At 47.4% G+C, this 16,203-nt stretch overlaps 1 protein-coding gene across 1 annotated transcript in view; it reads left to right on the top strand.

Moving 5' to 3' along the window:
- Positions 1-16,203, top strand: part of LOC139235019 (beta-centractin) — a 34,316-nt gene that overhangs the window by 14,305 nt on the left and 3,808 nt on the right. The window contains exons 4-10 of the mRNA XM_070866101.1: positions 455-580; positions 5,178-5,302; positions 6,907-7,123; positions 10,715-10,807; positions 13,207-13,381; positions 15,917-15,978; positions 16,073-16,113. Of these exons, the coding sequence (XP_070722202.1) occupies positions 455-580; positions 5,178-5,302; positions 6,907-7,123; positions 10,715-10,807; positions 13,207-13,381; positions 15,917-15,978; positions 16,073-16,113 (839 nt within the window). The remainder of the gene's footprint in view (positions 1-454; positions 581-5,177; positions 5,303-6,906; positions 7,124-10,714; positions 10,808-13,206; positions 13,382-15,916; positions 15,979-16,072; positions 16,114-16,203) is intronic.

Here is a 16,203-nt window from a genome sequence, read left to right as displayed (position 1 = left end):
TGATGGGGGGGTCTGGAACTCACTGCCTGAAAGGGTGGTAGAGGCAGAAACCCTCACCACATTTAAAAAGTACCTGGATGCGCACCTGAAGTGCCGTAACCTACAGGCCTACAGACCGAGAGCTGGAAAGTGGGATTAGGCTGGATAGCTCTTTGTCGGCCGGCGCGGACACGATGGGCCGGAATGGCCTCCTTCCCTGTTGTAAATTTCTATGATTCTACGAAAGCATGTTGATGTGAGCTCAGTTTCAGACTCTGCAGTGTCCTCCTTGATTGAATGACCTGCCAACACTTGCACACGAATAACCACTTGGGCAAGTTACTGAAGGTAGCTGACACCCAGCAAGATTCAGCACCGTGGGGGGAGGAAGGGATAATGTTTCAGTAGCGTGTTCATTTAAGTGTAATAATTTTGTCCATCTCGTCCTCTTCTCTCCAACCCCCTCCCACCTCAGGAGCACCGAGGCTTGCTCTCGATTCGCTATCCCATGGAACACGGCATTGTGCGAGATTGGAATGACATGGAGAGAATCTGGCAGTACGTTTACAGCAAGGATCAACTGCAGACCTTCTCTGAGGAAGTGAGATCATTGCAGTCACTTTGTTTGTATAGCAACAGTCAAGTGTATTTTCATTCCCCTCCTGCCCCCCCCCCAGCGATTCTGATCCTAGACTTCAAATCATTCAACAACAACAACTTGAATTTATATATCGCCTTTATCACAGTAAAAGGTCCAAATGCACTTCACAGGAGCATTAGCAAACAAAATTTGACACTGACCAACATAAGGAGATATTAGGGCAGGTGACTGAAAACATGGTCAAAGAAGTCGGTTCTAAGGAGCATCTTAAAGGAGGAAAATGAGGTGGAGAGGTTTAGGGAGGGAATTCCAGAGCTTCGAGCCTCGGCAGCTGAAGGCACGGCCGCCAAGGGCTGAGTGATTAAATTTGGGGATGCTCAAGAAACCAGAATTAGAGGAATGCAGATAGCGGGGGATGGGGGGTGTTGTGGGTCTGGAGATGATTACTGAGATAGAGGGGTGAGGCCATGGAGGGAATTGAAAACAAGGATGAGAATTTTAAAATCGAAGCGGTGCTTAACCACGAGCCAATGTGGCTCAGCGGGCACCGGGGTGATGGGTGAATGGGACTTGGTACGAGTTAGAACACGGGCACCCAGAACTCCATCTCCTGCACAATATCTTGCATAAATATCCTACTCTTATCACCCCTATCCTTGCTTATCTCCATGTTCTGGGCATCAAATTCAAAATCCCCACTCCCTGCACTTGCAACTCCCTTCTGCTCACCTTTCCCTCCTCCTCACACCCTGTGCTATGCCCACGCTGGTCTGCTGCGCTCCTCTCTCCCTCCACTCTATCGTCAGTGACTGAGCTTTCAGCCAGCTTGTCATTCTGGAACTCTCTCGCCCAACCCCTCCACCTTGCTACATCATTTCTGCTTCCTTCAAAGGCCTCCTTAAAATCTCATCTCTTGACCCTTCCTTCAGCCACCTCCCATCGTTTCCCTCCTACTTCTGCTCGCGTCTGACCCCGCACCCCCACCCTCCACCGTGAAGAAAGAAAGACTTGGATTTATATAGCGCCTTTTACGACCTCCGAATGTCTCAAAGCACTTTACAACCAATGAAGTACTTTTGGAGTGTGGTCACTGTTGTAATGTAGGAAACGCGGCAGCCAATTTGCGCACAGCAAGCTCCCACGAACAGCAATGTGATAATGACCAGATAATCTGTTTTTTGTTATGTTGATTGAGGGATAAATATTGGCCCCAGGACACCGGGGATAACTCCCCTGCTCTTGCTCGAAATAGTGCCATGGGATCTTTGTCGTCCACTTGAGAGGGCAGATGGGGCCTCGGTTTAACGTATTCAAAAGACAGTGCAGCGCTCCATCAGCACTGCACTGGGAGTGTCCGCCTAGATTTATGTGCTCAAGTCCCTGGAGTGGGACTTGAACCCACAACCTTCTGACTCAGAGGCGAGAGTGCTGCCCACTGAGCGACGGCTGACACTTAAAAGCTGCTGTATAAATGTAAGTTCATTGCAGTGACTGACATTGTCGCTTAATATGGTAGAGTGTATTGGAAGTTGGGTGGTACCAGTATTGTGGGTTGGATACCAGTCCCGGACCCCCGTTATACTCCTGGCTTCACCTTGGCTCCTTGCCCAAGGACTCTTTAACTTTGCGCATTTGTTCGAACCCTGTTCTCCACTCCTCTGTAAATGCAAGTTACATTTTAATGGAAGGACACAGTGCCGACACCTCTCTGCTGACAAAAATATTTTCAAATGAAGTTTAAACAGTTTTGGGAATCAACACTCAGCCACAAACTTTTAAAACTTCGTGCTGGTAGCAGTTACACTGGGGCGCGAAGTCCCATTTATGAACAGACGAACAATGATGGCCAGGTAAAGACCATTTGGTCCATCGAGCCTGTCCCACACAATTGCGATATCTTGTGTATCTCAACATATACACTCCACCCCACCCCAAACCATGTGATCTCCTAGGAGCGGCAAAAAAACAGATAAAAAAAAAACCCAGGCCAACTTGGTGGGAAAAATCTGAGAAATTCCTCTCCGACCCATCTAGGCGATCGAAACTAGTCCAGGAGATCACTCTGGCCTTGAATTCCCTGCAGTACCTACCTTCTGTAAGAGGTGATCTCCGCCCCAGCCAGAAACAAATCCAGCTTTCGCTTGAAGGAATTCAGCGAGTCTGCACCCGCCACATGAAATGGCAGCTTGTTCCAGAGGCCGACTATTCTCTGGGACAAGAACCACCTCCTGACATCTAACCTAGATCTAGCCCGAAACAACGTAAACTTGTGATCCCTGGTCCTGCCTAACCTATTTAATTGAAGTCCATGTGGTTCCGACTACATCCTGCATGGGGTTCCACGTGTCTTGCCTAAGCGCACTTTGGTAACATCTTGCCCCATCCACACTGTATGGTTTGTGTCTGTGACGGCAGATCCACTCTGCATTGAATCAAACTGTGCCGCACAGCAGGGCTATGTGGTTCCAAATTGTTCCTTTGAGGGACTGGCCCGTTGCCTGCCGCCTGTGTCCTTACTCGCACCAAGACCCACTCACCCATCACCCCCTGTGGTCGCTGACCTACACTGGCTCCCTGTAAATCAATCCCTCGATTTTAAAATTCTCATCCTTGTTTTCAAATCCCTCCATGGCCTCACCCCTCCCTATCTCTGTAGTCGCCTCCAGCCCTATAATCCTCCTAGACTTCTGCGCTCCGCTTATTCTGGCCTCTGGAGCACCCCTGATTATAATCGCTCCACCAGTGGCAGCCGTGTCTTCAGCTGCTTAGTTCCTAAGCTCTGGAATTACCTCCCTAAAATCTCTCCATCTCTTTGCTTCTCTTTCCTCCTTTAAGACGCTCCTTAAAACCTACCTCTTCAACCAAGCTTTTGGTCACCTGCCTTAACATCTCCTTATGTGGCTCGGTATCAAATATTGCTTGTCTTTTGATAGCACTCCCGTGAAGCGCCTTGGGACATTTTATTACGTTAAAGGCGCTATATAAATATAAGTTGTAGTTGTTGGTGCCAGGCAGGGCTGTGCGTTTTCCTGAAGTTCGGCTTTAAAGGCGTACTCTATCCTTATTTCTCCAGTCGCCTGTTAAGTACATCCTTTCCTAATCTTGGCTACCTCTGAGAAGTGAACGTAATAGTGTTGTTGTTCCTGGGCTGCTGCCTCATGGCAGCGTTGAGCGATAATCATAGCCACAGGTCCTCTGCGATTCAGGGATGTGCTGATCCAAGGGAGCGGGCAGGAAACGGTGAGGAATGTGATTACCTCATAGGAACAGAATCAAGATCGGAGAAGCAGCGTGACAATTTCAAAATGATACAAACGTCCATTTATATATGTTGCATTTTTAGGTTAATTTTGTGCCTGACAAGATGCAGGGTGTTGGAACGCTTTCCATTGTAGGTGACCGGACAAGTTGATCCAGCTGTTAAAATAATATGTGCATTCTGTGGCTTTATAAATTGAGGCATTGAGTACAAAAGCAAGGAAGTTGTGCCAAACCTTTATAAATTACTGGTTGAGCCTCAGCCGGCGTATTGTGTCCAATTTAGGAAGACCTTGGAAAGGGTGCAGAAAAGATTTACTGGAATGGTACCAGGTATAAGTGACTTCAATTATGTGGCGGTACTAGAGAAGCAGGGATTGTTCTCCTTCGAGCAGAGAAGGTTAAGGGGAGATTTAATAGAGATGTTCAAAATTATAAAGCGTCTGATAGAGTAAATAAGGAGAAACTGGCGTAGGAGGGTTCGGTAAGCAGAGGACACAGATGTAAAATAATTGGCAAAAGAACCAGCGGGGGAGATGAGATTTTATTTTATGCAGCGTGTTATGATCTGAAATTCTCTATCTGGAAGCAGATTCAAGAGTAACCTTCGAAAGGGAATTGGATATATACTTGAAAAGGAGAAATTTGCAGGTCTTTGGGGAAAGAGCAAGAGAGTGGGACTAATTGGATTGCTCTTTCAAAGAGCGCAGGCACGATGGGCCGAATGGCGGCCTCCTGTGCTGTATGATTCTAGGTGCTCTATAAAGTATTTACACCACAGGCTATTTGGCCCAACAGGTCCATGCTGGTGTTTATCTTCCACACAGGCCTGATTATACTTGAAAGGAAAAAAGTTACAAGGCTATGGGGTAAGATTAGTGGGATGGGACTAATTGGATAGCTCTTTCAAAGAGCCAACACAGGCACGATGAGCCACATGGCCTCCTGTGCTGTACGATTCTATGATTTCAGACACCAATGTCAACATTAGGCACGTGCAGGTCAGGTACACCACAGCATTGCTGCTCCCTCTGCACCGCCCCATCAAACACTCCCAGGTCAGGTCTAGTGCAGTGCAAAGCTCCCCCTACTCTCCCTCCATCAACAGTGGAGATCAGCCCAACTTCCAAAGCTGCAACCTGATGCATCTGTGTGTCATTTTTCTACCTCCCACGAGAGAAGCGTCTGCGTGAGATTGCGATGGGTTTGCCCGCTCGGAGCGGGATTGAGAACTCTTATCACGAAGGACCTTGGCAGCAAAGATAACTCCCCGTGCATTGCTATAATTCCGCAAATGTTGTAGATAATCCACGACAAAGCTGATCTGTTTCTCTTACAGCATCCCGTGCTCCTCACAGAAGCTCCGCTAAATCCAAGCAAAAACCGGGAGCGGGCAGCAGAAGTGTTTTTTGAGTCGTTTAACGCCCCTGCACTTTTCATTTCGATGCAAGCAGTTCTGAGTCTGTAAGTTGCCATAAGTATTAGCTTTTTTCATCAATCATCTTGATGTTTTCAAACTGTTTACGGTGTGGAGTTTTGAACTGCATAGCTGCAATCTTTAAGGAAACACAAGTGAAGGAATTAATTTTAAAAGTAAAAGCCTCAATGCCTTTGTTCTCGATCCTTTATTAGCCGCGGCATAGAATAAAGGAGCAGGGAGGTTGTGCTGGTATATATAAAGCACTAGTTAGGCCACAGCTTAGAGTACTGCGTGCAGTTCTGGTCACATTACAGGAAGGATGTGATTGTACTAGAGAGGGTGCAGAGGAAATTTACAAGGATGTTGCCTGGACTGGACATTTTTAGCTGTGAGGAAAGATTGGATAGTCTGGGTTGTCTTGCTTTGGACAGAGGAGGTATAGGGGAGATTGAGTTGAGGTTTATAAAATTATGAAGGGCCTGGATGGAGTTGATGGGAAGGACCTGGTTCCCTTAGCAGAGAGGTGATTAATGAGGGGGTGTAGATTTAAAGTAATTAATAAAAGGATTAGAGGGGAGATAGCGAAAAATTTCCTCACCAGAGGGTGGTGGGGGTCTGGAACGCACTGCATGAAAGGGTGGTAGAGGCAGGAACTTTCATAGCATTTAAAAAGTACCTGGATATGCACCTGAAGTGCTGTAACCTACAAGGCTACGGACCAAGAGCGGGGAAGTGGGATTGGAATAGATTTTGGCTGGCTGGCGCGGACACGATGAGTTGAACGGCCTCCTTCTGTGCCATAAGTTTCGATGAGTTTCGTGAAAAGGCTGACTCTTGCTGGGGTGTTGTTCTACAGTTGCCAGCAATTCTCCAGCACTTCACCAAGGTGGTCAATCTGTACCTTGGCAGACTTGGCCAATAGTGGACTGTGCTCCAACCAAACTTGAGCCGGTCCTCACTGGCCGCCCACCTGCATGCACTCCCAGGAGGGGGTCACTGGATCAGGGCAGAAACACTGTCTGACTTTCCCCCCCCCCACCCCAAAGACCATTGAGGCCAATTGTAGAACTCCAACTGCTATAATAAAAACAGTAAATGCTGGAAATCTCAGCGGGTCAGGCAGCATCTATGGAGAGAGACACAGAGTTAACGTTTCAGATTGAAGACCCTTCGTCAGAACTGGCAAAATTTGAGATGTAACAGATTCTTAACAAAGTGTAGGGGCACCGAGAGGGGGAGGGGAGGAAAGAACAAAAGGGACAGTCTTTGATTGGGTGGAAGGCAGGAGAGATTTGAGAGACAAAACGGATGATGGGCCAAATTGAGATGGTAATGGCACAAGTTAGGAAACAAAAGATGAGTCTAGATGGGGTGTGAATGGGGGAATAATTACCAGCTTTCAACTGCTATCCTGGTTAAGATCAGTTCCCTCAGCATAGACAAGACATTGACTCTGAGGTCTTCCTAGTTTATATGGCTCCGTATAAACCACGACGTACAGGTATCACCAAAATTCATCACCGAGCTGGATTTTTTTAAGTCCCTCTTCAAACTGCGGCCGCCATTTTATTTCAGTAACGTGTTCCTCTTGATGAACACCGTGCTGTGCCGTGCATCGTTACTAAACTGTTTCCCGTCTCCGCTGCAGATATGCCACTGGCCGCACCACGGGCGTCGTGCTCGATGCTGGAGATGGCGTCACTCACGCTGTCCCGATCTACGAGGGCTTTGCCATGCCGCACTCCATCATGAGGGTGGACGTCGCTGGCAGGGACGTGTCCCGTTACCTGCGCCTGCTCCTCCGGAAGGAAGGCTACGATTTCCACACAACGGCGGAATTTGAGGTCGTCAAATCAATTAAAGAGGTGGGTGCACATTTTTTTTCTCTGTCTCTTCATTCATGTGGGGAAGAGCATAACCAGAGGCCATCAATATCAAATAGTCACCAAGAAATCCAATAGGCAATTCAGAAAAAACTTCTTTACCCAAAGAGTACTGAGAACATGGAACTCGCTGCCACAGGGAGTGGTTGAGGCGAATAGTATCGATGCATTTAAGGGGAGGCTAGACAAGCATATGAGGGAGAAGGGAATGGAGGGTTATGTGGATAGATTTAGATGAGGAAAGACGGGGGAAGGCTTGTGTGGGGCATGAATGCCGGCATGGACTGGTTGGGCCAAATGGCCTTTTTCTGTGCCATATATTCTATGTAATAGAAATATCGAAACTAGGAGCAGTAATAGGCCATTCGACCCTTCGAGCCTGCACCGCCATTCAATATGATCATGGCTGATCCTCTATCTCAACACCATATTCCTGCTTTTTCTCCATACCCCTTAATGCCTTTAGTGTCTAGAAATCTATCTATCTCCCTCTTAAATACATTCAGTGACTTGGTCTCCACAGCCTTCTGTGGTAGAGAGTTCCACAAGCTCACCACCCTCTGAATGAAAACACTTCTCCTCATCTCGGTCCTAAATTTCTTACCCCGAATCCTGAGACTGTGACCCCTTGTTCTTGTCTTCCCAGCCAGGGGAAACATCCTCCACACATTCAGTCTGTCCAACCCCGTCAAAATTTTATACGTTTCAATGAGATCCCCTCTCATTCTTCTAAACTCTAGTGAACACAGGCCTCGTCGACCCAATCTCTCCTCATACGACAATCCTGCCATCCCAGGAATCAGTCTAGTGAACCTTCGCTGCACTCCCTCTATGGCCTTTCTTAGGTAAGTAGACCAAAACTGCACACAATACTCCAGGTGCAGTCTCACCAAGGCCCTATATAACTGTAGTAAGACATCCTTGCTCCTGTACTCAAATTCTCTTGCAGTGAAGGGCAACATACCATTTGCCTTCCCAACTGCTTGCTGCACCTGCATGTTTGCTTTCAGTGATTGGTGTACAAGGACACCCAGATCCCTTTGTACATTGACATTTCCCAAGCTATCACCATTTAAATAATACTTTAACCCTAGGTAATGGAATGTGGACGTTGCTGTAAAGGCCAATGTTTATTGCCCATCCCTAATTGCTCTCGAGAAGGTGGTGGTGAGCCTCCGCCTTGAACCGCTGCAGCTGGTATGGTGAAGGTACTCCCATAGTGCTGTTGCCGGATTTTATAGTATCATAAAATGGTTACAGCACGGAAGGCCTACTTTCAGCTCGTCCCACGCCCCTGCTCTTTCCCCGTAGCCCGGCAATTTTTTTTTTTGACCCAGCGTCGATGAAGGAACGGCGATTTATTTCCAAGTCAGGATGGTGTGTGACTTGGAGAGTAGCCTGGAGGTGATGGTGTTCCCATGTGCCCGTTGCTCTTGTCCTGCTAGGTGGTAGAGGTCGCGGGTTTGGGAGGTGGTGAAAGTAGGAATTCTAAAGGTTACAGGCCAACCTGTGAAAGGGGGAAGGAAGAGGAGAGTGAATGTCCCCTGCGAATGTCCCCACACCCCCCCACTGCCCATTTCAGAGGACAAGAAAATTATGAACTGCAAAGCACACTTTAGGATGAGCATGAAGGTTTTGTAGAGGGTACAGGATAGACTGGAGAAGCTGGGGTTGTTCTCCATGGAGCAGAGAAGGCTAAAAGGAGATTTGATAGCAGTGTTTAAAATGGTGAAGGGTTTAGGTGGAGTAAATAAAGAGCAACTGTTTCCAATGGCTGAAGGGTTGATAACCAGAGGGCGCAGATTTATGGCGATCGGCAAAAGAACCAGAGGCGACACAAGGAAAGACTTTCCTACCTCACATTTGGTTAGGATTTGGAATGCACTGCCTGATGGGATGGTGGGCACAAATTCAATAAGTAGCCTTCAAAAGGGAATTGGATAAATACTTGACGGAGAAAAATTTGCTGTGATATGGGGAAAGGGCATCATCATAGGCAGTCCTTCGGAATCGAGGAAGACTTGCTTCCACTCTTTTTAAAAAAAAAAAAAAATGAGTCCTTAGGTGGCTGAACAGTCCAATACGAGAACCACAGTCTCTGTCACAGGTGGGACAGATAGTCGTTGAAGGAAAGGGTGGGTGGGACTGGTTTTCTGCATGCTCCTTCTGCTGCCTGCGCTTGGTTTCTGCATGCTCTCGGCGACGAGACTCGAAGTGCTCAGCGCCCTCCCGGGATGCACTTCCTCCACTTAGGGTAGACTGGTCTTTGGCCAGGGACTCCCAGGTGTCAGTGGGGATGTTGCACTTTATCAGGGAGGCTTTGAGGATGTCCTTGAAACGTCTCCTCTGCCCACCTGGGGCTCGCTTGCCGTGAAAGAGGTCCGAGTAGAGCGCTTGCTTGCTTTGGGAGTCTCGTGTCTGGCATGCAGACAATGTGGCCTGCCCAGCGGAGCTGATCGAGTGTGGTCAGTGCTTCGATGCTGGCGATGTTGGCAGGGGAGTGGGACTAACTGGATTGCTCTCCGAAAGAGCCGGCACATGGCCTCCTTCGCTGCATTGTTCTATGATTCTGATTCTGCAACAGTGCAAAACCCTGACCAGGATCTTCCTGGTCTGCATGACTCAGCTGCTCACTGCGGAACCTGTTTAGCTGCTGTGTGAGCCAAGCTCACTGCTCATAAGCATGTTTACACTACGGGGCATGAGCTGATGGCTTGGGTGCACAGCTTGCAGCTGCAAAGCTTCCACCTGGGATTTTGTACGATATTGTCAGTTCTTTTTATAGCTTTTCCTCGTTTGTCAGTCAATATAATTTCAGCACTGCTTCCACCGTCCCTCGTACTGCATGGCAAGGTCTGTCCGCAGAGTAAGGTCTCTCTGAAACCGACACAAACCTCTCCCACCACCGGGATTGTGCAACGGGTCCATGAGCCAGCTCCAGCCGCAAGTTGTGTTTCAAATACAGTCGCCTCTAATTTTTCCGTGTTTCATTCGTAAACAGCAATTAGCCTCTGCTCTCGCACACAGATGGTGCCTCTGACTTTGGCACAAGTTGTGTTTCAGCTGGAACGTTTCTGGCACGGTGACATTGGACAAAAATTGACAGCGTGTTTCTCGCAGTTACAACCGGGGCTCAGTGGGTGTCACACGCACCTCTGAGCCAGCAGGTTGTGGGTTCAAATCCCATGCCAGGATCTTGAGCACATACATCGAAGCTGTCACTCCAGTGCAGTACTGAGGGAGCGTGGCACTGTCAGAGGTGCCGTCTTTCGGATGAGACTGTAAACCGAGGCCCCGCCTGCCCTCTCAGGTGGACCTAAAACACCCCATGGCACTATTTAGAAGAAGAGCAGGGGTGTTATCCCCGGTGTCCTGGGCAAATATTTATCCCTCAATCAACATAACAAAAACAGTTCATCTGGTCATTCTCACATTGCTGTTTGTGGGAGCTTGCCACGTTTCCCACATTACAGCAGTGACTACATTTAAAAAGTACTTCATTGGCTGTAAAGCGCTTTGAGATGTCCGGTGGTCATGAAAGGTGCTATATAAATGAAAATCTTTTCTTTGCAGCGGGCCTGTTACCTATCTATAAACCCACAGAAAGATGAAACACTGGAGACCGAGAAAGCACAGTACACTCTGCCTGATGGGAGCACTTTAGAGGTATGGTAAACTCCTGCATGACGGAGTTTTATTTTAGAACATAAGAACATAAGAATTAGGAACAGGAGTAGGACATCTAGCCCCTCGAGCCTGCTTCGCCATTCAGCAAGATCATGGCTGATCTGGCCGTGGACTCAGCTCCACTTACCCGCCCACTCCCCGTAACCCTTAATTCCCTTATTCGTTAAAAATCTATCTATCTGTGACTTGAATACATTCAATGAGCTAGCCTCAACTGCTTCCTTGGGCAGAGAATTCCGCAGATTCACAACCCTCTGGGAGAAGAAATTCCTTCTCAACTCGGTTTTAAATTGGCTCCCCTGTATTTTCAGGCTGTGCCCCCTAGTTCTAGTTTCCCCAACCAGTGGAAACAACCTCTCTGCCTCTATCTTATCTGTCCCTTTCATTATTTTAAATGTTTCTATAAGATCACCCCTCATCCTTCTGAACTCCAACGAGTAAAGACCCAGTCTACTCAATCTATCATCATAAGGTAACCCCCTCATCTCCGGAATCAGCCTAGTGAATCGTCTCTGTACACCCTCCAAAGCTAGTATATCCTTCCTTAAGTAAGGTGACCAAAACTGCACGCAGTACTCCAGGTGCGGCCTCACCAATACCCTATGTGGTTGCAGAAGGACCTCCCTGCTTTTGTACTCCATCCCTCTCGCAATGAAGGCCTGTGGAATCTGTGGAATTCTCTGCCCAAGGAAGCAGTTGAGGCTAGCTCATTGAATGAATTCAAGTCACAGATAGATAGAATTTTAGAAGAAAGCTACCACTAACAGTCACACAGTACTTGTACCACCTTGCCTCACCAATTGTCTCTGCTCATCCCAGATAGGTGTTGCCTTATAAACTGAAATATTATGAACAAGCATTATATGAACATTAGTCATTAGGTCTAAAATCTAATGGCCCAGAGATTGCAGTCGGAGGCTTCCTGCGACCGGACGCCTCCGACCGAAATTTTTTTAACGTAAGTATCAGGAGGAACATAGACTTGCGGTCCGAAGCCTTCGTTCTCAGCCCAGCGTGTGGGCCCACGCGTCCCAGGAACATCAGCACGACCTGGGTTCACGTGGGCCTGGACCATCAATGAACCTGTAGTATTTTCATTGATAATAATGGTGAGTTCCGTCTGTACGAGCTCCCATTACTATCACTGCCTCTACCCGCCAAAACACAGAAACACAACACAATAAATAAAAATAACACCTCGCATATTTAAAATTAATTGAAATTGAATGTTTCAGACAAAAATTTATTTTTTTGAATTTTGTTTGATATGTTTTAATACGGGTAAAAATAAACTTACCGTAATGGACAGGGTTCTTAATATAAAAATGAGTGATAAAATGTAATTCTTCTATCTTTTAAAACTCTTGCATTGGTAAAAGTAAGCTATGCACCTGCTTTTACCAGGCGTAAGAGTTTGCAGGACATTCGCTGGGCAGGAGTTGGGCAACTAGCCCAAATCTCCGTCCATGGAGGCCCTTCTCCCGGGGATGCGTGCAATCTGTCAAAATTTGACAGATCGTAAATGCCGGTTCTCGGTGCATAGGCATCGCGCGCCAAGAACCGGCAATTGCGAGGCCACTTCGGGCGCGTGCGCACATCGTACGTACCTGGAGAGGCCGCAATTTACGGCCCAATAATTTTTAACTTAATGGAGAAATTTGGTATTCCACCAATATGACACTCCGCACAGTGTGAAACCTATCCATTTCAATAAAAATAAAAACATTTAAAGAAACCTTTTTAAGTTTGTCCATCTCCACCCCCCCCAGCCCTGCCCTTTCCCAACGGAGAGCCTCAATCCCCGTTCTGCTCTCTCCAACATCTCCAACAAGCTAGAATCCAGAGAACCCATTCACCTCTCCGCTTGCTGTCAGCCAGAACCTTGCCCCCTAATTCCACGGGCCCCGGCAGCCCTCCTGTGCCTCATTCAAGTAGTCACGCATCATGTCTGAGCCCAGATGGTGACCATCAGCAGGCTATTTGACAACAGTGGGGCATCACCGCCGACTCCTATCTTATCCTCGCCCAACTTACGTGCGCCCGGCGGAGTCAGGGTAGTGATCAGCTGATTAGTTTTTCCTTTTCATAGCCCAGGGTTGCTGGCCTGACTTGAGATTCTGCACCGAACAGGAATAGATCCTGGGGCCTCTCATGGTCTGAATGCCTCGGCACCACACAGGTTGACACGCCCAACGGTTCATATGATAAAAGCATTGCCTGTGGATGTGTGAATGCATGCGATTAAGAGCTGGTTTCAAGCGTTTCTTCCATCAGTAATTATTACAAATGTATCCTAAAGCTCCCCGATCGCCAGTAAACCTGTGCAGTTGCAGCGTTTAATCATTGCCTCTAATGGGCTGTTTGTTGGTTGCCCACAGGTGGGACCTGCTCGATTCCGAGCCCCCGAGTTGCTCTTTAAGCCTGACCTGATTGGCGACGAGAGCGAGGGAATTCACGAGGTGCTGGCCTTTGCTATCCAGAAGTCCGACCTGGACCTGCGCAGGACGTTGTTCTGCAATATTGTACTCTCCGGAGGTTCCACCCTGTTCAAAGGTGCCTGCAGGATGCATTCTGTCCAACAGCAAGTGACTTTTCAGAGTAGTGTTTAGGATATTCCTTCGAAGCGGTGTTGCTAACATAGAGTGGTGAATGCAGATTCAATAGTAGCCTTCAAAAGGATAATTACCTGAAGGTGAAAAAATTGTAGGGCTGTGGCAAAAGTGCGGGGGAATGGAACTAACTGGATTGCTCTTCAAAAGAGCCGGCACAGACTCAATGGGCTGAAAGGCCTCCTTCTGTCCGATCATCATAGGCAGTCCCTCGGAATCGAGGAAGACTTGCTTCCACTCCTGAAGTGAGTTCTTTGGTGGCTGAACAGTCCAATGCGAGAGCCACAGACCCTGTCACAGGTGGGACAGACATTTGTCGAGGGAAGGGGTGGGTGGGACTGGTTTGCCGCACGCTCCTTCCGCTGCCTACGCTTGACCTCTTCGCGCTCTCGTAGATGTGCTATACTATTCAATGAAATGTATAATATTATGAGGGGGCTTGACAGGGTAGATACAAAGATCTGTCCCCTCGTGGGGGAAATCTAGAACTAGAGGGCACAGTTTCAGAATAAGGGGTCGCCCATTTAAAACGGAGATGAGGAGGAATTTCTTCTCTCAGTGGATCGTGAATCTGGAATTCTCTGCCCCAGAGAGCTGTGGTGGCTGGGTCATTGAATATATTTAAGGTGGAGATAGACAGATTTTTGAACAATATGGGGAGTCGAGAGTTATGGGGAGCAGGCAGGGAAGTGGAGCTGTGGCCAGTATAAGATCAGCCATGATCTTATTGAATGGAGGAGCAGGCTCGAGGGGCCAAATGGCTGAATTATGCTCCTATTTCTTATGACTCTATTCTATAACGGGTTGAAGGCTGCCGTTTTGCTGAAGGGCTACTCTTCACAATGCTGCAACTAATTTGGGAGTTAGAATCAGCATTCTCGGTTCAGGTACAGTAGGGGTGAGATGCAATGTAAAGCTGCCTCCAGAACTCTGCTTCAGTTCCAAGCTCAGAATATCTCCTGAATTTTTGCAGAATTAGGGGCAGTTTTCTGCTGTGGCCAGTGGGAACAGAGCTCCAGAAGAAAAGAAAGACTTGCATTTATATAGCGTCTTTCACAACCACTGGCCATCACAAAACGCTTCACAGCCAATGAAGTGTTGTAATGTAGGCAATTGGCGCACAGCAAGCTCCCACAAACAGCAATGTGATAATGACCAGATCATCTGTTTTTAGTGATGTTGATTGAGAGATAAATATTGTCCAGAAGCCCAGAAAGAATCCCTGGTGTCCTGGGCCAATATTTAACCCCCAATCAACATCACAAAAACAGATTATCTGGTTATTATCACATTGCTATTTGTGGGAGCTTGCTGTGCGCAAGTTGGCTGCTGCATTTCCTACATTACAACAGTGACTACACTCCAAAAGTACCTCATTGGCTGTAAAGCGCTCTGGAACGTCCGGTGGCCGCGAAAGGCACTATATAAATTTCTTTCTTTAACTTGGAGTACTGTGAACTGATCTGGTCTCCATATTATAAAAAGGAGAAGGTGCAAAATAGATTTACTGAAATGATACTGGAACTGAGTGGTTATATGTGTCAGGAAAGATTGAACGTGACAGATTATGGAGGGTCTTGATAGGGTGGATGTAGAGAAGATGCCTCCACTACTGGTGACCAGACTGGGGCCCATTAATATAAGATAGTCATTAATAAATCCAATCGGGAATTCAGCAGAAAGGTCTTTACCCAGAGAATGGTGAGAACGTGGAACTCGCTACCACAGGGAGCAGTTGAGGCGAATAGCATAGATACGGTTAAGGGATATTTAAGCTAGGATATACTTGCTTTGGAGGCAGCTCAGAGAAGGTTCACTAGGTTGATTCCGGAGATGAGGGGGTTGACTTATGAGGAAAGGTTGGGTAGGTTGGGCCTCTATTCATTGGAATTCAGAAGAATGAGAGGTGATCTTATCGAAAGGTATAAAATTATGAGGGGGCTTGACAAGGTGGATGCAGAGAGGATGTTTCCACTGATGGGGGAGACTAGAACTAGAGGGCATGATCTCAGAATAAGGAGCTGCCCATTTAAAACTGAGATGAGGAGGAATTTCTTCTCTGAGGGTTGTAAATCTGTGAAATTCGCTGCCTCAGAGAGCTGTGGAGGCTGGGTCATTGAATAAATTTAAGACAGAGATGGACAGTTTCTTAACCGATAAGGGGTTATGGGGAGCGGGCAGGGAAGTGGACCTGAGTCCTTGATCGGATCAGCAATGATAGTATTGAATGGTGGAGCAGGCTCAAGGGGCCGTATGGCCTACTCCTGCTCCTATTTCTTATGTTCTTGTGTTTATCTAGCTTTAAGAACATATGAGGGAGAAAGGAATAGAAGGATATGGCGATAGGGTGAGATGAAGAGGGGTGGGAGGAGGCTCGTGTGGAGCATAAACACCGGCACGGAGCTGTTGCGCCGAAGACCTGTTTCTGTGCTGTACGTACCGTGTAACTTAAATACATATGTGTTTCATTGCTTTTCAGGTTTTGGCGACAGATTACTCAGTGAGGTTAAGAAACTGGCACCAAAGGACGTGAAAATAAAGGTAAGAGCAGAGGTTTTCATTTCTGTCTTGCCTCATAACCAGGTTGGAGAGTTGTAACATGCACTAGACATTTACATATTTGTTCCTCCTGCAGATCTCGGCACCACAAGAAAGGCTGTACTCCACGTGGATAGGGTAAGTCACTTCACGAGTTGGTATCGAGGTGTTCCAAGAGGCGTTGTCACCTTCTGTCTTTGATTTGATTTCAGCGTTTAGAAGGTTTAG

Source organism: Pristiophorus japonicus, chromosome 22 (genome assembly GCF_044704955.1).
Source record: "Pristiophorus japonicus isolate sPriJap1 chromosome 22, sPriJap1.hap1, whole genome shotgun sequence".
NCBI lineage: Eukaryota > Metazoa > Chordata > Chondrichthyes > Pristiophoridae > Pristiophorus > Pristiophorus japonicus.
The sequence above is the reverse complement of the archived record's forward strand: the minus strand, read 5'-3'. Positions and strand labels throughout refer to the sequence as shown.